Source organism: Echinops telfairi, unplaced genomic scaffold, assembly GCF_000313985.2.
Source record: "Echinops telfairi isolate 266 unplaced genomic scaffold, ASM31398v2 ScPeMD7_4;HRSCAF=17, whole genome shotgun sequence".
NCBI classification, from domain to species: domain Eukaryota; kingdom Metazoa; phylum Chordata; class Mammalia; order Afrosoricida; family Tenrecidae; genus Echinops; species Echinops telfairi.
In genome coordinates, this window is record NW_022103900.1 from 43,116,319 (window position 1) to 43,140,119 (window position 23,801).

The following is a 23,801-nucleotide window of genomic DNA, read 5'->3' on the forward strand; positions in this document are numbered from 1 at the left end:
GGGGCCATACCTGTAGCTGTACCGTGTACCACGTGAAAGTGGAGAACAGAACTGCTGGGAGAGTCAGGGAGAGGGAGACACAGAAGTGGCTATTGTGAACACCGGAGAACACCACCCAGAGCAGAGAGGAAGGGTGGAGGACAGCAGAGGCTTCACAAGTAGAAATCAGCAGGTCTTGCTACCCATTTCCTGCTTCAAAATGTCAGAGGGATTTCAGAGCAGTCTCCAGCCTTGTCCCACTTCTCTCTCTCCCAGAAATGTTTTGTTTGGCTGTGTAAAAACTAGCCTTAATTATAATGTAGTATGCTATTAAAATTTCTTTAGATGAACGTTGTTCTGTATTCCATATGATTATAATGCTGACCTCTATTTACAAACACTCCAGCTCCCTGATTGACTAACTGTGTGGCGTAGGCATTCATTACAACTGCACGTCCCAGGCTCTGGCTCATCTCAGCCTCAGAAGAGCAGGCACTTTAACTGGTCCATCCGTTGGCACTTGATAAGTGTGAGTAAAATGAAGACGTGTATTACTCAGACACCATGATGAGACCTGCCCTCAACAATACGAGGACATCCTCTTCTTTACACCATCGCTGTACTCATGGTCCCCAGCCCTTCCCAAGTTGCCCATATTCCCAAAGTTTATTTATTATTGGTATTTAAAAAATTCTGATGTGTAAGGCCCAGCGTGTTACTGCCAACCAGAGTGGTTTTCTTTTTATGGTGACTGGATTTCTGTAGAAGGTGATATAGTGCACCCTTTAGCAGCATGGCCTTTACTGGTCCTACAACTTACTGTCAAATTCAGATTCTGCCAACTTCCACGTGTGTGACTTGCCCAAGTAAATAAATCTCTCTGAGCCTTTGCCCTCACATATAACACGAGGATGAGGATGATATTAATAATAATAATAATAATAATTTTGAGGATTAACTCTTTAATGTCTAATCTTAATAGAAGATACCTTCATTCTCATCTCTTTTGTATTCAGTATGTTCTAATATCTTCTTTTGATTAAAATATATTGTGTTAATTGTTCAGGGCTACTACAACAGAAATACCACATGGATGCACTTTCATTTTACTAACAACAAGCAAATTTGTTCTCGCAGAGGTTAGAAGTGTGCATTCAGAGCCCTGACGTGAGGAGAAGGCTTTCTCTGTGTGTGAGCTCTGGAAGAAAGAAGGCCCTTGTCTCTCTTCATGTATCTTGGATCAGTCTTTCCCTGGGAGCAGATTCTCAGAGCAGGGATCCTGAGGTCAATGGACACTCTCTGCTCCAGACTCTTTATTCGTGGTGGTAATCAGGCCCCTTTTCCTCCAGTCCGCTCACTCTTGGACATCAGGTCCATCTTGAAGGTAGAGAGGTATTGCAGGCCGCACTCCAGAGACACTCCTTACAAGGGATCAAGGCTGTACCCTGCCTGTGGGTGTTGCATTCCACCTTAATCCTGCCTCATATTTAGGATAAAGAACATAGCCTAATGATCACTGACAAAACTTAATCCTGCCTGCGTATTTGCCATGCATTGCAAATGGAGGATAATTACACTGGATCATGTCATGGAAGCTGGTTATAGCCATTACTTAATCAACACAATTACTGCTAAGCCACGAAGAATCATGGCCTAGCCAGGGTTGGCACATAATTGGGGCCATTTACTTAATTTAGAGAAATTCATTTTTTAAACATTTATTTTACATAAAAGAAGTATATTTTTTCAAAGTCAGATGCTCTTTAGTCCTCCCAGTCAGAGCCTTGCTTTCCAGTACCCTACAAGAGGGCATGTGCCGTAGATTTACCTGATCACCTCGTCTTGGTTACTTAGCTACTGCTCCCATGAGCATTGAGGGTAGATCCAAGCAAGACAGAATTTGTGACTACTTCAAACTTTGCTGCATTTATCATGGTGTTACTGTTGGTCCACTTGTGAGAAGTTTGCTCTTCTTTACACCGAGTCTTCAGTATTACGTACTGAGTGTGATACTTCAGTAATACATACATTCTTGATCTTCATCAGCGAGGGTCTGGGTGACTGCGTGTTTGATACTTTACCATTTAATCCACTGCAAAAAGTACTGCTGTGCCCTCCAGGTGGCAGTACTTTGCAGGGCTGAGGCAGTGTGTTCCAGGAGTCTGCATATGCTCCCAACCAGTGTCCCAGATGTGGTGCTGTTTCTCCAAAAGCCCGAGTTCACTGGTCTAGGGACCAAAGGGTGGAAATAGAAGTGGCACCACATTTCCCTAATGATGTACTTGCAAATTTTTTGCTTCCTATTCCAGCAACCCTAAATGCTGCAGGTCTGGAAGTCTTGGTTCCAAAGGGAACAACACTGCCACCTTTAGACACAATATTGACTCCACTGAGTTGGAGGTTCAGACTTCCCTGTGGCCACTTTGGGCTCCTCACCCCTCTGGATCAACAGGCAAAGAAGGGAATTACTGCATTTGCTGGTGTGTAGCTATTACATCAGGGAGATAACAAAGAGTATGTCTGGAATATAGGGAATTCTCGAGTACTTGGGATTCCCTAGTCTCTTTTTTGAGTCTTTTAGTACTACCATGACCACATGACTACTAATGACGCCGGCCCTTCAGGAATGAAGGTTTGGGTCGCCCATCAGGGAGAGAACCACAACCAGATGAGTGGTATGCTGAAGGCAAAGGGAGCATGGAATAGGTGGTGGAAAATGTAGTTCCAAATACCACCTATAACTATTTGCCCAGTTGCAGAAACAACAAAAAAATTATCAGTATTTTATTCTTACATGCATGTACAAGATGTGAAACAGGGCTAGTGCATTGTCAGCTGTCCATAAGTCAATTGTATCATGTTAGGTGCAATTACAACTTTATAATTTTCTTTATTTGGAGATTATTTTGTTTATGGTTTAAATACACAAGTACAGGTGCCAGGTTCATAAGGTGTAGACTGTGATGGTTAAGGCTGTATAGATGTACCATATTGTATTTATTCATCTGTTATATTATAAATGCAGTTACATCTGCATTTATACTACTTCCACATCTTGTGGATAGTGTTACAATGAACACTGGTGTACACTGAGTCCCTGTTTTAGTCTTTTGAGTATATATCTAGACGTGGAATTGCTGAATCATATCCTAATTCTATTCACTTGCAGGGTTTTTTTTAGCAACAGTCAGACACTGTTTCCCACAATGCTTGTACCATTTCGCATTTCCAGCAGTAACATATAATGGTTCCAATTTTTCCACATCTTTGCTAACATTTCTTCTTTTGTTTTTAAAAATCTCACTCAACTTACTGAGAGGGCAGTGGTATATCTTTGTGGTTTTGATTTGCATCTCTTTGATGAGCAACGAAACTGAGCTTTATTGCATGTGTTTGATAACCATTTGAGTAGCTTCTTTGGTGAACTGCCTTCGCAAGTCCTTTTGCTTGTTATGTTTGGGTTGCTTTTTGTTGTTGTTGATACTCTATAATTATGTGTGTTATTATATGCATAATTATGGTCGTGTCACATACATGATTTCCAGCCAGATTCTCCCACTCAGCAACTTGTTTTTTAACTCATTTAATAAATACTTTTGACGAACAATAGCTTGTTTTATGAGATCCTATTTGTTTTGTCACTTGGTGCTTTTGTTATTATGTTAAGTAATTCATTTTTGAAAGCCAGGCCTGATGGGTGTTACCTCTGGTTGTATAGTTTTCATTTGTACATTTAGGTCCTTAATAATTTTGAGTTATGCTGTTTCTTTCTTTTAGATTATTTTGAAATATTACCGAAATATTTCTTCCCTCCTGTGGACAATTTTTTCTTTACGTTCTTCCATTGATTGTAGGTTACTCTCCTCCTTAGTCTCTTTTCATTTATGTGTGTGCTTCATTTATGATTGTTTTTGGCTATTTTTTAATTTGAAATTTATTTTGCAGAATGTGAGGGGTGGTGAGTTTTGTAGTTTCCCAACTCTAGCGCTCTGTCTCCTGCTTGTGAGTGTGATATTAAAAAAAAAAATTACTGTCTTAGAAGGGAGGCCTGCTGGGTAAGTTAAAGAGCTCATCAGGATTAGTGTGCACTAAACTTTAAAAAAAATCATTTTAGTGGGGGCTCATAAAACTCTTATCATAATCCATATATACATCCATTGTGTCAATCACATTTGTACATTTGTTGCCATCATCATTCTCAAAATATTTTCTTTCTACTTAAGCCCTTGGCATCATCTCCTCATTTTTAACATTCCCTCCCTGCCACCTCCTCCATGAACCCTTGATAATTTATAAATTATTATTATTTTAGCATGTGTTACACTACCCGATATCTCCCTTCACCCACTTTTCTGTTGCCCGTCTCCCAGAGAGGAGGTTATATGTAGATCCTTGTAATCGGTTCCCCCTTTCTATCCCACCTTCCCTCCACCCTCCTGGTATTGCCAGTCCACCACTGGTCCTAAGGGATTCATTTGTCCTGGAGTTCCTGTGTTTCCAGTTATTATCTGTACCAGTGTACATCCTCTGATCTAGCTGGATTTGTAAAGTAGAATTGGGATCATGATAGTGGGGTGGGGGCCCGGGAGGAAGCATTTAAGAACTAGAGGAAAGTTGTATGTTTCATCGTTGCTACCCTGCTCCCTGACTGGCTCATTTCCTCCCTGTGACCCTTCTGTAAGGGGATGTCCAGTTGCCTACAGATGGGTCTTGGTTCTCCACTTCACACTCCCCCTCATTCACAATGATATAATTTTTTTTGTTCTTTGATGCCTGATAGCTGATCCCATCAACACCTCGTGATCACACGGGCTGGTGTGCTTCTTCCATGTAGGCTTTGTTGCTTCAGAACTAGATGGCCGCTGTTTACCTTCAAGCCTTTAAGACCCCAGATGTTCTATCTTTGGATATCTGGGCACTATCAGCATTTTCCACCACATTTGCTTATGCACTATTTGTCTTCAGTGATCCTGTCAGGATGGTTACCATCATGGAATGCCAGTTTAATAGAACAAAGTGTTCTTGCATTGAGGGAATACTTGAGTGGAGGCCCAATGTCTATCTACTACCTTAATACTAAACCCATAAATATATGCACATAGATCTATTTCCCCATCATCATATAAAAATATATTTACATGTGTACATGCCTTTATTTAGACCTCTATAAATTCCCTTTGCCTCCTAGTTCTTACTCTATTTCCTTTTACTTTCCTCTTGTCCCACTATCATGCTCAGCCTGCATTTGGGTTTCAGAAATTGCTCTCGGTTACATTGCCATTAATCAAGTTCTACCAGGCCTCTGATACCCTCCTTGCCACCAATTTTGTATCACTTGTTCCCTTGTCCCTGGGCTTGTTAACACCACTTCCTTTCCTCCATCTCCCCAGCTCCCTTGTCCCCCCAGAACCTTCAGTCCTGGTGTTTTCTCCTCCAGATTGTTTATCCCGCCTATTTTACATATATAGACCTGCAGAGATAATACTATGCACAAAAGCAAGATATGGTAAAGCAAAGCAACAAAAGAAAACAAAACAATAAAAAACCAATGTCAAAAAAAAGAAAAGCCTGTAAGTAGTTCAAGGTCTGTTTGTTGACCTTTAGTAGTATTTTCCGGTTGAGTCCATTTTTGGTATTCCCTCAGGACTTCCTTTCTCTGCTCCCCTTGCTGTTCTGCCCTTAGTGTTTTGCCTTGGTGTGGTGGGGTCAGATCAGGTGCAATTCCCACACTGTTTCTCCAGTGTTGTCCCCTGTAGGGCTATGGGTCAGTGAAGGATGTTGTGTCTCATAGTGGGGCCGGCCAGATGGTCTTCTCTGTGGATTGGCTGCTCTGAGTGGAGATATCGTCCTCAAGGCTTGTTAGGCCAGGATGTGCTCCACTCTCTCTTCCTCCCCCTTCATTTGCTCCGGTATGCTCTGACATGTCCCTCTCCCTGAGCTGTAGCTTCAGTGCTGTCCTCTGAAGTAAATTTTTCTGGGAGAAGGAGGAGCTGTCTAGGTAGTTGGTATTGGGGATGGCCCCTCAGACCTCTCTACTGGTTCCCTGCTTCATACTGTATGTTGCATTCACATCTTGGAACACCTGGTTGAAGTCTGGTCCCTCTTTCCCTGTGGAGATACAAATAATACCCTCCCCTTGGGTGGGTTAGTCGCTGCTCCCCTGCTACCCATTTTTCTTTCTTTTTTCCCCCTCCTTTTTATTTGGCTGCCATATGTATCCCTGGATTTGGCCTGGCCCCTACCATATCACCTGGACCTCACCCAGGATTGTTTGTATACAGTAACCTTTTCCCTGTGCCCCTTTTGCAGTTTTTTAAAGCTTACCTCAGCAGACTCATGTTGTCCTTGTCCTTTTGTGTTTGGCTTACTTCGCTTAGCATAATTTCCTCCAGTTCTTCCCATGCGGCGATGTGTTTCATGCATTCATCACTGTTTTTTTGCGATGCATAGTACTCCATTGCATGTTTGTACCACAGTTTTTTATCCATTCATCTGTTGATGGAAATTTGGGTTGTTTCCAACTCCTTGCCATTGTGAACTGTGCCGTGAAGAACATTGGATCACAGATGTCTGGCCGTGGTTTGTTTCTTGCCTCCTCTGGGTATATACCCAGTAGGGGGTAGCTCAATATCCATCTGTTTTAGTTATCACCAAATCGATTTCCATAGTGGCTGTACATACCTACATGTCCATTAGCAGTGGATGGGAGTTCCTATCTCACCACAGCCCAACCAACACTTGCTGCTCTTTGATTTTTTGAACTGGACTGTCTTTGAGGGTGTTAGATTGTATTTCATTGTTTTAATTTGCATTTCTCTTATGGCTAAAGATCGGGAACATTTTCTCATATGTTTGTTGGCCATTCGGATTTCTGCCCCTGTGAAACTTCTCTTAGGTCTTTTGCCCACCTCCTTGTAGATTTTAGTAATAAGGCCTTTGCCTGATGTGTCATTGCTAAAGATGTTTTCACAGTCTGTGGGCTCTTTTATTACTCTCTTGGTGAATTCTTTCGATGAACAGGTGTTTTATCTTCAGTATATCCCATTTGTCAATTTGTGACGCATCTGTATTTGTGTTATTCCCTACTTCTGATAGCCTATGTATTCCCTGTGCCAAAGTTGTCAGATTGGCCCTAATTCCCTCATTAATGGCCCCAATACTCTCGGGTATATCATCTTATACCTTTTGTGTTGGGTGTTTACCTACCCTCCTTTCTTATCTGTGTGTTGTGCGTGTGAGTGTGTGTATATGTGTGTGTTTCATTCTTGACTTCTTTCCATCCTTAAGCCCATGCTATCTTGGGGGCTGTTTTCTCTTTGTTGCCCTCTGGAGGGGGTTGTTCTATGTGGCGGTCTCTTATTTATGCTTGGTGAGTGCTGTTCTTTTGCCCATACTGGGTCGGCAAGGATCTTTTGTAAGGCTGCGTTTCTTCTAACATATTCTTTGAGTTTTTCCTTTTCTAGGAAGACTCTTACTTCTCCATCTATCTTGATCGATAATTTGACTGGACAGAGTATTCTTGGGTTCGCATTATTTTCCTTCAATTTTTGGAATATGTTACTCCATTGTCTGCTCTTCTTCATAGTGTCCGCTGATAGGTCTGAGCATATTCTTATTTGGGAACCTTTATATGTGATTGCTTGTTTTTCCCTAACAGCTCTAATGATTTTCTCCTTTTCCTGAAAGTTGAATAGTTTAACTCTTATGTTCCTTGGTGACTTCTTCTTGGGAGTCAGTCTAGCTGGTGTTCTTTCAGCCTCCTGAATGGTTGCCTGGTTTTCGTTCATTAAGCTGTGTAAGTTTTCCTCCCATAATTCTCTCACTATTGTTGCAGATGACTTCTTTGTTGTGTCTTCCTCTGGTAATCCAATTATTCTGATGTTGTTCCTCTTCATCACGTCAGACATAGGTCTTCAGTTTTCTTCCGTTTCTCTGATGATCTTATTAGATTTTTTTATCACGTTTGTTAAAATCTGCTTGGCTGTCCTCTACGTCACTGTTGTGGTTCTCTGCCTCCTTCAGTTGATTGGTGAAGGTTATGAGTCTGCTACTGGTTTTTGTTGTCGTTTCTAAGCTCTTTAATTTTCCCTTGGTATGGTATTTATCTCCTCTATGATTTCATCCTTTTTTGGTATTGTTTCCCTCATATCCTGTATTACTCCAAGCAGCATTCTGCAAATTTCTTTCTGTTGCAGATCAGTGTCTGCTTCTTTTATGCACGTCGTTAGGTTCGGGACATCTTCTGCCATTGCCTTTTGTTTCTCGTTTTTTCGTTGAGGTTGGGGTTGATTGCTGTTTTGTGTTGCGTTGATTTAGAGGAGCCAGGTGCCATTTTCCAGAGACTTGAACAACACTGGCTCTCTCTGGAATCTCATAGGAATGCTTTGTCGAAGTGCCTGCAGCTATTTTCACTATGGAATTAGCCTACCACTTTATCCTTCTGTGGATTCACTCTTTCCCTATTCAACCATTATTTTGTTATTTGGAGGGCCAAGTTGGGTGGTCCTCTTGGGATGCTGGTGGGGTTGTTGTGGACCCATGAGGATGGTGCTGTACTGGGTGATCTCAAAAGAAGACATGATGGTGTGGCCCATGGCAGTTTGCGGAAGTGCAGAGGACATGCGGGGGTCCCTGCTGCAACAGGAGTGCCACAGAAGGCTGGTGGGCTGCCTGCTTTAGTGTAGAGCACAGCAAATTGTGGGCGGAATTGCCCTGGTCAGGTAGATCACTGTGGATGTTTGGGCAGAAGTTCCCACAGCAGTATGGGACATTGACAAGTGTTGGCTGAGCTGCCTTAGGCTGTGTGAGATACTACGGCAGGCAGGAGGAACTGTATTAAAGGGTTGTGGCATTAGAAAGGTTAAGAAGCACTGCCCTATACTAAGATCCCATGTTTGCATGACCTCCTTTCTGTCTGTGCTGCTCTCACATTGGCCTCCAGTGGTTTCCTGTGAGTGTCTATTGATGGTTTTGAGTTCTTACATTATCAAATCCCATAATTTGCTGATAGAGCCCTCCTCCACCTCCTCCTCTTACTACTACTACTCAGGTTCTGAGACTACACGGTAAGTGGCCTTAAGAGGCTTACCCACCCACTTGTGTTTGGGGTTTGCATATATACCTTGTGGATCTACTTTTTGGTAGATGATGTCTATAGGACTTCCTCTCTTCCCCGTCCTACTTGCTGTTTGTTGTTATGAAAGGCTATTTGGAGAAATTTGAAAAGCTATGCTGGTGTTACATAGCTATTCCAATTCAGAACTTTCCAGCATTTTAATCAATCTTAGTGTTTTAGGTTTTGTTTTTGTTTTGTGTTTTCAAATAGTAGATTATAAAAAAAATAATTGAAGTGAAATTTAGATCACATAAAGTAACCATTTTAGTGTGTCACTTAGTCTATTCATATGGTTGCACAATCAAAACCCCATACACAGTGATCACTTTCTCCCTGTTCCCCCAGCTTCTAGCTCTGTCCTCTGGAGCCTGCCAACAGACCACACTATATTTATAAGTGCTCCTGACCCTTCAAGCCGCGTGGAGACAGCCATGTCATAGGACACCAGTGGCAGAATGGCTTACATAGCAACCTGAACCTGTTGTAGAATTATTTGTGTTACTTGAAAAATAGGCTGGAGTAGCACACCCACATGAAGGATGTGCTTCCTTTAGTATTCAAAGAGGTCCACCAGACACTGTGTATCCTGTTTGGTTATGGGAGGGGCCAGAAGCAATAGCTTCTCATTCACTTTAATGGGAATATCTCAGCATACCTCACGCTGTACACATAAATTTCTCTGGGGTAGAAGGTACCTGAATTTTTGCCAAATTACTGTCTTACTTTTTAGCATGCAACTTTACCATTAAATGTAGAGCCACTGTTAACTTATTCATTACAAGGTCCTGTCAGCACAATGTCATCAGTGTAATGGACCAGTGTAGCCTCTTGTAGGAAGGAAAGGTGATCAAGATCATGTGAATGAAATGATGACATAATGTTAGAAAGTTGATATACTTCTGAGGTACTACAGTATAGGATATTTCTGGCCTTGGCAGCTGATGACAAACTGTTTGTGGTGATCCTTCAAAATCAGAGTTGAGAAAAAGCATCAGCTAGCCCACCAAGGAGATGTATTAAGCTACTCAAGCAGTGAAAACACATCTGGAACTGCGGCTGCAATCACTGTCGCCACCAAAGTTCATGAAAGTCCACTTCATGGATTAAGATCTGTCAGGTTTTTTTGCACAGGCTAAATAGAGAAACCAGGAAATGGTTTTGTCATAGTGATTATGCCCTGGGCTGCTAACCACAAGGCCAGCAGTTACTTAGAAACCCCCAGCCACTCCATGTGAGAAAAAAAAAAAAGGGGCTTTCTACTCTTATAAAGCGCGACAATCTCGGGTACTCATAGGGCAGTTGCATCTTGTTCTGTAGGGTCATCATGAGTTGTACCGGCTCAGTGGCAGGTAGAAACAGGGAAACTGAATGGGGATGTATTGGGAACCACCACCCTTGCATCCTTGAAGCCTTTGATGGTACAATTCCTGCAATCCCTTAGGAATGTGTACTGTTTCCTGGGCAGGAGCAATTCTTATGGCTGCCACTTAGCCTTTCCTACCAAAATAGCCCTTCTTACCATTTTGAGGCATCTAATCGAAGGGTTCTGTCATTGACTGGATATGCCTATTTTAATTATACACTATGAAACTATGGAAAGTCTCTACCCACTGCACCCACTGTGAGATGAATCTGAGCTAAGGCTCCATTAATAACCTGACCTCCATGCACTCCTACTCTGATGAATTATAATAGCATTTTGATATCCCTCAATGAGTCAATCCAGAGCCTGTGTCTAGTGGTGCCCAAAGAGTGGTGATTTCCTTTCCCAGTGAACATGATCGAAAAGGTCATGGACCCCTCTTTTGGAAGGCTTGGAGGAAGATTAACCATGGACAATGTTGGCAGTATACTAGGTTTTTCTTCAGGGAAAACCAACCTTCCCTTCACTCAAGGGGTTGAAGGATTTTTCATGGAATTGGTTGAGGGCCAGGACTCTCTAGTGATTCAAGTTAGATTGCTATTCACTTGACCTAGATTTTTCAGTTGTAAGGGGTACGTAAATATTGAGTAGATTGCCTATGTATTTTAATCCTAGAGAGACCGTGCGGTATCCATACAAGTCAGACTATGCTGATTCTTGCTTTGACCTTCCTGTCCGTTATGATGACCATTTTGTCTTTGTTGATTAAGCATTGTCCTTTTGCCCCTTCCTTCATATAATTCTGGAGAAGCTGGATATCACATGATAGAATTTTACTAGACCAACATTTCATTGCAAATACCTTTTTTGCAACAACACTGGGATATCTCAAGATGGAAAACACAGAAATCAAAATAGATTTCATCTGTGGGAAGAAATGATGGAGAAGCTCAATATCAGCAGCTAAAATGAGGCCAGCACTAACTATGGAACAGACCACCAATTATTCACACATAAATTCAGGTAGAATTTGAAGAAAATTAAAACAAGTCGACAAGAGTCAAAATATGACTTGCGTTTGTCTAACCTCAATTTTGAGAACATCTCAAGAATAGATTTCCTGCATTGAGCATTAGTGACTAAAGACCTGGGGACTTGTGGGTGGCCATCCAGAACATCATTCTTGAAGAAAGCAAAAGATCAGTCAAAAGAAAGGAACGAAAGAAGAGATCAAACTGGGCATCAGAAGAGACTTTGAAATTTACTCTTAATCATAGAATAACTAAAACAAATGGAAGAAATGATGAAGTCCAAGAGCTGAATAGATGACTTCAAAGAGCAGCTCGAGAAGAGAAGTTAAATGATCATAAAGAAATTTGTAAAGACCTAGAGTTAGAAAATCAAAAGGGAAGAATATGCTCAGCTTATCGTAATCTGAAAGAACTCAAGACAAAAAATTCAAGTCTCAAGTTGAAATATTGAAAGATTTTATGGGAGAAATATTGAATGGTACAGGAAAGATAAAAAAAAAAGAGAGAGCTGGAAAAAATACAGAGTCATTGTATCAAAAAGAATTAGTTGACATTATACCATTTCATGAGTTAATATATGAGCAAGAACCAATGGTCATGAAAGAAGGATTTTAAGAATTTTAAGAATTTTAGCCAAAAACAAGGCTCCACTAATTGATGGAATACCATTGAAATGTTTCAGCAAGCTGATGAAGCTCTGGAAGCACTCACTCATATATGCCAGGAAATTTGGAAGACAGTTCTTTGGCCAACTGACTGGAAAAGATCCTTATTTGTACCCATTCTAAAGAAAGATGATACAATAGAATGCTCAAATTATAGAGCAATATAATTTATATCACATGCAAGTAAAATTTTCCTGAAGATAGAAAGCTTCCAGAGGTTCAGGCCAGATTCCAAAGAGGCTGTTGATTTGGAATTGCAGATGTCAGATGGCTTTTGGTTCAAAGCAGAAAATAACAGAAGATGTCTGGTATAGTTGTGTTTTATTGACTATGCCGAGACCTCTGACTGTGGATTATAACAAACAATGGATCGCCTTTGGAAGAACGGGAATTGTAGCACACCTAATTGTGCTCATGTAGAACTTGTACATGGATGAAGAGGCAGTTACGGCAGCAGAACAAGGAAATACTGTATAGTTTAAAACCAGGAAAGGTGAGCGTCAGGTGTGTATCCACTCACGATACTTATTCAATCTGCATGCTGAACAAACCATTAGAGAAGCTGGACCACATGAAGAAGAGTTTGGCATCAGGACCGGTAGAAGACGTATTAACCACCTGCAGTATGCAGACAACGTGTCCTTGTTACTGAAAGTGAGGAGGACTTGAAGCACGTGCTGATGAAGATCAAGACTTGCAGCCTTCAGTGCAACTCAATGTAAAGATGACCCAAATCCTCACAACTGGTCAGTATTAACATCATGAAGTCTTGCTTGAATTCACAATCAGTGCTCATTGAATGAGCAGTCAAGGGATCAAAGACACATCACAATGGTAAATCTGCTGCATCATACCTCTTTAAAGTGTCAAACAGCAAGAGCAACAGCTATTGGGTGCTTGATGTAAGCCATGGTCCTTTTAATCACTTTATATGTGTGTGAAAGTTACGTTCTAGATAAGGAAACCAAAAACCCCCCCAAACACCCAGTGCATTTGAATTATGATTGCTGGAGAAGAATATTGAAAGTCCCATAGACTGACAAAAGGACAAACAAATCTGGCTTGGATGAAGTACAACCAGAATGCTCCTTACAGGCAAGGATGGTCAGACCTTTCAGGAGACACCAGTCCCTGGAGAAGGGCATTGAACTTGGCAATGTAGAAAGGCAGCAGTAAAGAGGAAGATCTTAAATGAGTTGGATTGACACTGTAGCTACAACAATAGGCTCAAACACCAGAACAATTGTAAAGAGATGGCACAGGACCTGGCAGTGTTTCCTTCTCTTATACACAGGATCACTACGAGTCAGGATGGATCTGATGGCACACCACCACCACCACCACCACCACGAGAGTCAATGAACTCTATTGTAGTTAGGTGTCTTAATTACCACTGCCAAATGTGACATATAAAATCTCTGTTGCAGCAGTATTCAAGGCTGCTGAGGCTCCCTTCACACATTTGTTCCTTTCTGCTAGAGTAAGCTCCAGTGTGAGTCTATAGGTCTGAGCTGATAAATCCACTTTCACATGCCAGTTTTCCAAAGCCTTTTGATACCTTCTTCTACAGAGCACCAAGGAAGGTCTAGCACTTTGTGTGTTGTTAGGTGCTGTCACGTTGGTTCCAACCCCTGTGCCCAACAGAAGGAAACACTTCTCAGTCCTGTGCCATGCTCACAGTTGTTCCTAGACTCGATCCATTGTTGCAGCCTTTGGGTCAGTCCATCTCACTGAGGTCTTCTCCTTGTTCGATGCTCCTCTACTAAGCACGGTACCCTTCTTCAAGGACTGGTCTTTCCTGACAACATGTCAGAAGTATGTGAGACCAAGTCTCACCACCCTTGCCTCTAAGGAACATTCTGCTCATCCTTCTTCCAAACAGATTTATTTGTCCCTTTGGCAGTCCATGGCACTTTCAACACCATACCTCTTGATTGTATCATTCTCAGCATGGTAAGCCATGTGATTGATTTAAAATGGCCAATATCAATCAATCGTAGATAACTAATAACTGGGTTATCAACCTGTATACATTCCAATCCACTTTTGGCCACTTCAATTTTTCCAGATGCATACTTCATACCTTCCAAGTTCTGTTTGTTACTAGATCTTTGCAGCTATTTCTTCTCCGTGAGTTGTGCCTCATGGATTTGTGAAGATCCCAGAGGCTCGCCCCCACAGGCCTTACTCCATTCACATCACCTTGGTTGGGTTTGCTTTGAGAAAGCAGCTCCTTCTCAGGCACCCCCCCTCCCACCCCAAGCAAAACTGTATCCAGCATTATTAGCAATCCTTTTAATAGACAATCATGCTGTTCTGGCACAATCATTAGCCATATGCCACAACCCTCAACCTCCCTTCTTCAGTGGACTGCCCACATCAGAGAGCCACCGTCAGCCCTAATGAAGTCTTCCCCTGATGCCCTGAACAGGGAAAGCATAGAGTGAGGCCTGACATTTAACATTCAGCGTGTTGTTTAAATTTTCCTGAGGAGCACCTGACTTTCAGAAAATGAACCGAAATGGGAGATTTACCCATCTGACATTCACAGCCTAAAAAAAGGAGCCACTACTCTTTGGAGGGATGCCATGCGGACGGCGTCTCTTGAAAGTCCAGATTGCCTGATACGCTAACAACCAGTGTTTTGAGGTCAGGTCCTAACATGGGTTTATGGGAGTCAAATCTATGTTGAGGTCTGATAGGAGGATGTAAAAACAGATTACACTTTTTCCATATCACAAGGCATTTGTGTCAAGGTGAATAAAGTGTGTCAGTGTCAGGGAATTCCTCCTCCTGGGAGCCAAGAGGTAGTCTCTCACAAATAGCAGGCAAGGTGCGATCCCTCACATCAATCCAGCTTTAGAGGCATCCTTTTAGTGACATTCAACCCTCCCCCACCCACCCCCCAAAAAACGAGCCATGAAGTGTTCTGTGTGCGAACAGCAGAGCTAAAAAAAGTAGAAATTCTGTGTTTTTATAAAACTTGATAAAAAACACTATTTTGAACTGTACAGTCACCAGAAGTACACAGTTATCAAAAAAGCACCCACTTCACTTGGCAGCTCCAGCACCTTCAGCTTTCAGTTCCTACTCTGTTTTGACATCTCCATTTCCTGCAGGGCTGTTCCCGTCCTCGCCAGCATCAGCATTCCTCTTTTCCTTTGGGGGACAGTCCCTTCTCTCCCTTCTTGTCAGGGGCCTTTTTCAGGCTTAGGCTGGCTCTCAGAGTAGCAGGTTTAACAGATAACCTTGCAGAGCTCCTCTGAGGTTCATCCTTCACCTTGGCTTTGCCTCCCTTAGCATCCCCTTCGGCCTTTTTCCCCAGTCACCTTTTCGGTGCCATACAACCCAAGTGGCCAGCCTCAGGCGGAGATTATTTCTGACCGTGTTCTGCTTCTGTCCATCAGGCCTTCAGCACCTGATCATGTTTCCAAGCTATGTATCGGGTTCACCAGCCACTTCCTCTTAAGTGGGCAGCCAATTCCTTCTTCATAGTCTGTGCTTAGTCTGGATGCTCCATGGAAACCTGGTCACTTTGAGTGACCTTGTTGGCATTTGAAATGTCAAATGCCATTCACAGCATCACACAAGCTTCATAGCATCACACAAGCCACCAGTGTGACAGACTGACAGACAAGTGTTGGCTTAGTGTAGGCCATCCCATAGTCGATGCTTCAGTGAACCAACCAAATAGGCTATTAGACACTTTGCTAACCTCCTGCATTGAAACATTGAATGAAGCACAAATGAGTGGGGAGACGAGGTCCTGGGGCTATTCAGCAATGGTTTATAATGCCGTAGACATCATCTCAGCAAGTCATGATGAGTGAGGTTAATAGCATCAAATGTGGGCAAAACCGTTCCTTGTTTTCCTGATCATTGCTTAGCTCACAGAGATGGAGAGATGGCTTCAGATAGGAGGGTGGTGTGTTGTCAAGAACAGTTCTTTGGAACTCAGGGGCCCAGTGTTATCATCTTGATTTTCTACTCACGTCCCCACCACAGCTTTCAAGATCCCATTTTCCCCAATCAGTACGTTCACTTTCACCTTAAACCCCATGCAACACTTTAAGATCAGAGTCTGGATTGCATTCCAGTATTATCAGCTCTAGTACCAAGAAGGCTTTCTGTCAGCAGACTGGTGGCAACTTTCAGGACCGTCATACAGCGATACAGCCTTGTGACTCCCGAGGCCCTAAGCTCACCTCTGTCTTTCTTCACGTCGTCTTGTGAAAGTAGGACCAACCAACCTGTTTCTTCATACTTTCCACTCTGAGAAAATTGTGAAGTATTTAATACGCAGTTACTTGGAGCCTTGTTTATCAGTTGTTGGCAATATTTTGCAGACTGCTATTGCCACCTCACACAGGAATTATCAGTGCTCCCTTTAGTACTGGATGCAAAGTTATCAGTGGCTTTAAGACTAGACAGACTTGAGACTCAGTTTATAGAATGCATTTTACTTTTTCTGGAACCACTCTCAGTGCCAGAAGTAAAACCACTGAGGCTTCTATGTTACAGAGTTTAGCAAGGCCCAAATTTACAGGGCAGATGTCAGAGTGAAGGCTTCTTCAGACTCACAGAACTATAGTGGCTGACAAACCCAATATTGGCAGGTCAGACAGACGCCCACAGTCTGCAGAAACAGGTGACTCCAAATATGGCAAGTGCAATGGTGGGCTGTTGGCTCTCACGCTGCATTGGCTAATAAATCCAAAGGTCAGCAGGCAATGTGGCAGGAAGCTTCTCGATGAGAGTTAGATGCAGGACCCAGAATGAGTACAGAGCTAGAGAGTTTTGCCAGGACATCCATCTATATTCGATTCAGGATTACATCAAGTCAGGGCTTTGATTGGATTAAGGATACTATATCTGATCCTAGCACCTTTATATTGGATAAGGGTTTTAACTTGAGGAAGGATGTTACATCGCCCCATAATCCTATTAGATCAGGGTCGATCACATCAAATCTTATCACGGGGAATGATTACATCCTTTCATTACTACCAAACCAGAGAATCATGGCTCAGTCAAGTTGACACTCAACTTGAACCATCCGAGAAGCTGATTGTGCAAGCCTACAAAGCCATGGACCCACTGAGTGAAGTAATGTGCTGTACCTTTGGCTTTCCCTGCGCTTCAGGGAAGGGTTTCTTTTTGTTCCTTGCACCCACCTGGTGAGGCTCTCATGCCAGAGCAGCACAGCCTGATGAAACATGACCCAGACTAAATGTGGCTGTGCTCCAGTGCATGGAAAAGCAAGGATGAACTCCTTCTTGATCCTCCAGCAGCCCTTCAGCCTCACTCACATACTGCCCTCCCAGAAGCAGGCTTTCTGGCAGTAAAAACCCTCACCATGGCATAGCGTCTGCTGCTTCCCCTTTGAGAGACTCATGAACCCCTTCTTTTACATTGAAACATCTCTTTCCAAAGACACAATTATAGGAGTTCCTATATCTACAATGGTATAGCTATCTGTGTAATCATGATAGTTAAAATTTTATAAGGAGAGATTTAGTTGATGAGGTGCCCCCCTGCCCCCCCCATTTCCCCCGCCCCCCACTTCCCCAATGCTAGCTTGTCCCTATGTGGACTCATTTTGCTTTGATTGGTTACTGAACAATGGTGAGATGTTACATTCTTCAGGGTTCTACTAGCGGCCTATGTCCGACAAAGGATTACTGAGGACAGAGATTGGCTAAAAACCTATCCCCTTACCACACAGGAACAGAGAGCAGCTTCCAAGGACTGAGGATTGACATCCTTAATTTTTAGTATAGCTAACCAGAAAGAGAAAAAAACCAGACTGTATTTATAGCATAAACTACCCCCAAATGATATACATTCTGAGAAAAGAAAATCGGAGGTTGATAGTTGACATTGACTTCAGGGAAAACCCCAACCATTCAATTTGAACGGCAAGACTTAATTTTTCTGATTATGAGAAATTATTTCTTTTACAGATCTCTCAAAGGCCTTAGTTTTAACAGAAATTGGTCCCAAACGTGACCCTGCCACTCTGAAACTGTTCCTGAGTAACATGGAGAGGCTACTCCACGCCAAAGCTCATGGGTATGAATCTTCTATTCTTGGAACCCCCTGCGACCAAAGGGAAATTTTCCAAATGCATAAGCTTGCTAAAGCCTTCCCATGGACTTAAAGGGGGGCACGGAGCTACATGGGCAATAGAGATGAAAGAACCCCCTGTTGTGGCTTTAGATATCATGTGACCCTGCCCCTCCCTCAGCCCAGTGATTGATCATCCCAGTCCGGATGCCCAAGTAGCCAGACAGCAAGATGGGCAGGAGGGCTTCTACTCCTTCACTGTCTAAGCTTTGAGAAGGCAAGTAACTGATCTCCAGCCATCACCAGTGGCATCCCAGAGCTGAGAAACCTTGCTTGAAGATATATCACAGCGTACGACTGGGCTGCCCTTGAGTGGGTGCAGACAACTGCTGAGCGGCCTCTTCCTTCTCCTCCAGGGTCCGTGTGATCGGGAGCTCTACTTTGGCCCTCTGCCACCTGGCTGCAGGTGCTGCAGATGCCTACTACCAGTTTGGCTTGCACTGCTGGGACCTGGCTGCTGCCACAGTTATCATCCGAGAAGCCGGTGGGATTGTGATTGATACATCCGGTGAGTCTTGCTCTCTCAGGGGACAGTGGAGCAGACAGTAAGTCAGAAAAAGCCACCGTGATGTGGCCAAGGCTCACACATGGCTAATTTTCTCCATGTCCTCAAAACTCCTACCAGGGAAGCACTAAGCAAAGGCATAGTCAACGCGGTGGGCCCGGCACTAGGCTTCTTTTTCTTCTATCCCTTTGGGACTACAGGACACAACATGATCAGCATCTGCTGCCTGGAAAATGGCAACATTACACATTACATTGAGATAACACTTCGACACTACGATGTGAGCTGTATGCCGTGGGCCCTCTACTCCTGTGATTTCTACTCTTTTCCCACTTTTCCTCTGAGAGGCCCTAATGCAGCTACCAGATAGGTATAAAAATGAGGAGGGTTCAGCGTTAAGTGGCAAGGTGAGGTGGGCCAGTCTCACATTTACCAATTTAGATACTGACTTTCCTTTGTGGCTACCAGGGTCATGCAGCTGTCCCTATCTCCTACATCCCTCAGGGAGAGGCGGGGCCTCGTGCTATACCCCCCACGCTATTAAGCTGGTGCACAGGAATTGGCAGGTGGTCGGGAATGCAGAGTCTCCAACCCTACACCGGGCGTTCAGTCTCACAAGATCCCCAGGAAGCACGTGCACATCAGAATTTGGGAAGAGCTGTTTCACCCTACATGGATAACTGAAAATTTGACTTTTTAGCCTCAAATGTTGTACTCAAACCCTCCATTCTCCCACGAAGGTTCTCTCTGACTTACCCAGCCGATAGGATGCCTGAGTACACTCCTGTCAGGGATAAAGCAATGATGAAATGCGTAGCCCACACCGCTGACCTTCTGAACATCATGACCATGTAGGGCAGCCTGGTGAGAGCTCGAGGTCTGCAGAATGGTGACATGAGCTTTGTTCCTCAGTGTGTGCCTGTGTGGTCAGCACTTCCAGTGACGCACGACTGTCCCCCCCTCTCGTCCCCAGGTGGGCCTCTTGATCTCATGTCTTGCAGAGTGGTCGCTGCGGGCACCCGTGAAATGGCCGTGCTCCTAGCTCAGTCCCTGCAGACTATTCACTGTGGGAGGGACGATGAGGAGTGACAAGGAGCCGACGACACAAAGAAATGCCGAAACAAGGACGGGCCACCCTCTTGGACTCACGACGGACCCCGTCCTTGAACTGCTTGCTCTTGGTGTCAGATATTCGGCATGTACTGCATCGCCCCAAAGGGAGATGTGCTGCGGCATGTGGCCGTCTTTTTAAATCCATGGATTTGGTGTATGCCTGGTTTTTCTCTGTAATCTCACTTAAACCTTTTCAGGTTGGTACAGGTTCTTCTGTGGGAGCCCAAACCTAGCTCTCGTATGGCATCCTATTTATGATTCTGTCTTGATTTTTTTCCGTGTAAATCTCAGGTAATAAAGCATTAGCACTGCTAATAAAGTGGTTTCGTTCTCAGGCTCACCCCCATTGTCCTTAAGAACACAATAAATCAATGTCATGGCACAGCTGGCCTGGTCCCTATCATGAGTGTGTTGCTCCCAGCTGACAGCGTTCAAGGTTAGGCGCTCTATGAAGGTATGCATGTGAAACCCAGAGAGACAGTGTTCTTGTTTATCCCATGATTTTGGTAAGCACATTTACTTCAGTAGTTATCAATCACACTAGTATTCAAATGCAAGATATGGGACGGAGAGATTACAAAAGCACAAATTGCTCAAAAACATCTCTGAAATGCTGTTGTTTTGTGGGTTCATGAGAAGAAATTATATTTTCTCAACACTTCCTTTTTCTATTTAAGAAGTGGAGTTGTGTGTGAACATAATTCTTATCAGGAAATAAATTGACTCACCAGGTGTCTTTTCTAAAGTTTTGAGTTAAGAGAATCAATCTTAAACCAGAGGGGAAATTCCAGTCCAAGTCTAAAGCTTTCTCTCATGCCTAACCCTTCATTCCTAATTTGACCTTACCAACAACAAATATGGAATATTTTGAAGGGTCCCTCATGTCTGCTGTCTCTGGCCTTGGCGATTCCCCTGGGGGGCTTTAAAACCATAGTCAGCTGCGAATATTCTCGCTGTCCTGGTTTTGTGGGAGCCAGGGCAGGCTAAACATTTGCTATATTAAGAACATACATGTGTCCCCAGGCTGAGTTCTCTCCCTGAGCCTGGTTTTATCAATGCTGGTGATAAGTCTGAATTTCTGTATGTGGCTGATACTCTAGGGATCTTTGTTCAAGTTCAAGATGACTGTCTAGTGAAATAATTAGGAAATAACAAATGCTGATTTGCAGAATTATGTCTAAAGTAGGGGGATTCTGCAACAATTTGTTGCCATTAATTAATGCAAAATTATTTAAAAAACACAAAAACAGTCAGTTGAGTGCCAAACTGTGAGCTCTGGTACCGAGTTTAGTGCACATCAAGAATAGCTGATGGAGGGGCCTTGGTTGGTGGAGTGGGTTGGACATTGGTCTACTTAGACAACAACAAAAAAAAGGTCAGAAGTTGAAACCCAACACTGTAGGCTATATTGACCCTGACCCTGACCTGGTCTTTATTGCCCTGCGTGAGCTTACATACACTAGAGTGGAGCTGCCACTCCAAATACATGTAAGGAAGTTTTCCTTAAAACCTACATGTAAGGGAAAAGAGAAACATAAAATCAATTCCAGAATATGATGATAAAATGTATGTAATTTTCAATAAAATAAATAACATAGATATAATTTGGGACTTTTAGGTCATTGATGTGAATTAGTGAGCTAAGTGCTTGATGCTTAAAGATTCAGAGGGAATGTATGGGAGACATAGAAGAAGAATGCTGGTTCTGAATTCAAGTCTTTATTCTCCGTTAATTACCCTGTTTCTCAGAAAATAAGACAGTGTCTTATATTAATTTTTGCTCCCAAAGATGCACTAGGTCTTATTTTCAGGGGATGTCTTATTTTCCATGAAGAAGAATACGGTACACATTTATTGTTTATTGTTTTATTAAAAGAGACCTCGCACCTCCTGTCTGCTCCGGCTGTGCTGCGGCCAACAGTGAGCTGTGCGCAGGCGCCCGCCATTTACGGTCCAGGGTCCAGAGTTACCACAGCTTTTGAGGGCCTTATTTTCTGGGCGGGGGGGTGCCTTATATTTCAGCGAGAGGCTTTAAGTCTTATTTTCAGGGGATGTCTTACTTTCGGGGAAACAGAGTAGCTCTATGACCTTGGGCAGTGTTTTAAAGGAAACCGAGGCCTGAAATTTTACCATAAGAGATCTCTAGGGCTCTTCAGTTGCAATCAGCAAGTGAACAAAGTGAGTAAATGCTATGCCTTGCCATATCCTGGCTAGGAAAAAAGAAGAGTGTGTGTTTTCCAGCAGTGGTATAAGGAAATAAAGTTTGTTTTTGTGAGATCTGAGTTATTTTTGTATATTGTTTCATTGAGCTCCTTTAAAAATGGGAAGTATGCTTTAGCAGGTTCTGTAATAGTTTAGTCCTCAAAGAAACAGAGCCTCCGCGGTGTGAAATCCAACAGGCAGCCACTCTGAGCCCTGCCCCCACAGAAGAGCCGTCTGGGATCCTCACACGGCCGAGTCCCGCCCAGGTCACATGTACAGTCGTCTTTGAGGAGACGTGCCATTTCCTTGTGGAGTAGCTGCTAGGTCATTTTATGGCGTTTGTTAGCTTTAATTTTATTCAGTGGAAAGTTACAGTAAATGTGATTATTTTAATGAGTTTAAACTGTATTCTGAAGTGTCACCAGATTGCATAAATTACCTTCATAGAATATGTTCACGTTCCATCTCTTGTACAGGTAGGTATACAAGATATTCCTTAAATGCGTTGATATAAACTACTAGGGGTGATGCTCATTTATCATAGAATGTCTTTCACTTTTTAAGTGTTATGGAGGTTTTCTCCAAAGACACAACTGGCCCAGGAACAAGCCTATCAGACTCCTAAGGAGAGGAGAGGATTGTGACGAACACAACCTCGGGGCCACCTGAGCTGCCGACCTGTGGGTGTTCCTGCCCCACCCGTATGTGTGTTGATCACCTGCGTTCACTCAGTCATTGAGGCTCTGAAACAACCTTCCTTCAACGTTTGGCGTGAGCATGATCACTGCTTCTTTCAGGAGCCAGAGAGAACCTGGGGAGAGATTCAAGCATGGTTGTACAATTGCTACGACAATCAGTTTCCAAACATTCTTTTTCTTTCCTGGACTCCGTGGCATTGTCTCCTTTTTGACTCCTCATTCCCTGCCCACCACCACCATTGTACCCCACTCCCCGCCCTGCCCCGCCTCCTGAAATCCCTGTTTCACTTACTGTCCTGATAGGTTCATCAATCCTGGGTTTCAGATACCAAAATACAAACAGACAGACAAACAAAAACAAATAACAGGTTCACGAGGGTGATCCCCAATGACACAACACATCTGAGATGTGTTAATACGAACAAACAAAAACCCGAAACAATGCAGGACATGTTGAAAACCAGATCAGGTCCAGCGTGCCTCTGGAAGGGGATCAGTTGACAAACTTTCACCATTCAAGCCAGGCTTGTCTTCTGCAGTCATCGCTCCACTGCACGCTGCTTAGTAACTACTTTCCTCCCACTTTATTGCTCCCTTTGCATCCATAACAGGGAGATCACCAGAGACTTATTTCCTCTGTAGTTCCCACTGTCATCCAGAATCTTCTATAAACTGCGTTCTGACCATTTAGGCTCTGATTCTATTCCCTCTTTGGGCTTCAGATGATATGATTTACAGTCCTTCAGTGACTAATGATGGTGTGCTTGTTCCATGTGGATTTAGTTGACATGGCTGCTTGTTTGGGGACAAGCCTTTAAAAACCCAGATGCCATTTTATGTGATAGCCAGGCACCATCAAATTTCTTCCCCATGTTTGGTTAATATCACCCATATCTTATGAAGCCTTCTTTAACAACTTGAGGGAATGAGTCACTGGACCTGCAGGCTTTGGTGAATGCAGGGGACATGTAGGTCAATGGCATAGCATAGTCCAGAAAGACAAT

The 23,801-nt window shown here is 43.2% G+C and overlaps 1 protein-coding gene and 1 non-coding gene across 2 annotated transcripts in view; both read left to right on the forward strand.

The window, feature by feature from the left end:
- IMPA2 (inositol monophosphatase 2) overlaps positions 1 to 20,274 on the forward strand; it is a 69,946-nt gene extending 49,672 nt beyond the window's left edge. Inside the window, exons 6-8 of the mRNA XM_004703875.2 lie at positions 18,117 to 18,225; positions 18,636 to 18,787; positions 19,758 to 20,274. Coding sequence (XP_004703932.1) covers positions 18,117 to 18,225; positions 18,636 to 18,787; positions 19,758 to 19,873 — 377 coding nt within the window. The 3' untranslated portion in view covers positions 19,874 to 20,274. The remainder of the gene's footprint in view (positions 1 to 18,116; positions 18,226 to 18,635; positions 18,788 to 19,757) is intronic.
- Positions 20,275 to 20,835: 561 nt separating this feature from the next.
- Positions 20,836 to 20,967, forward strand: LOC115872874. Its single transcript, XR_004048085.1, has one exon. It is a non-coding gene; the product is annotated as a small nucleolar RNA SNORA72 (small nucleolar RNA).
- Positions 20,968 to 23,801: the final 2,834 nt, after the last annotated feature.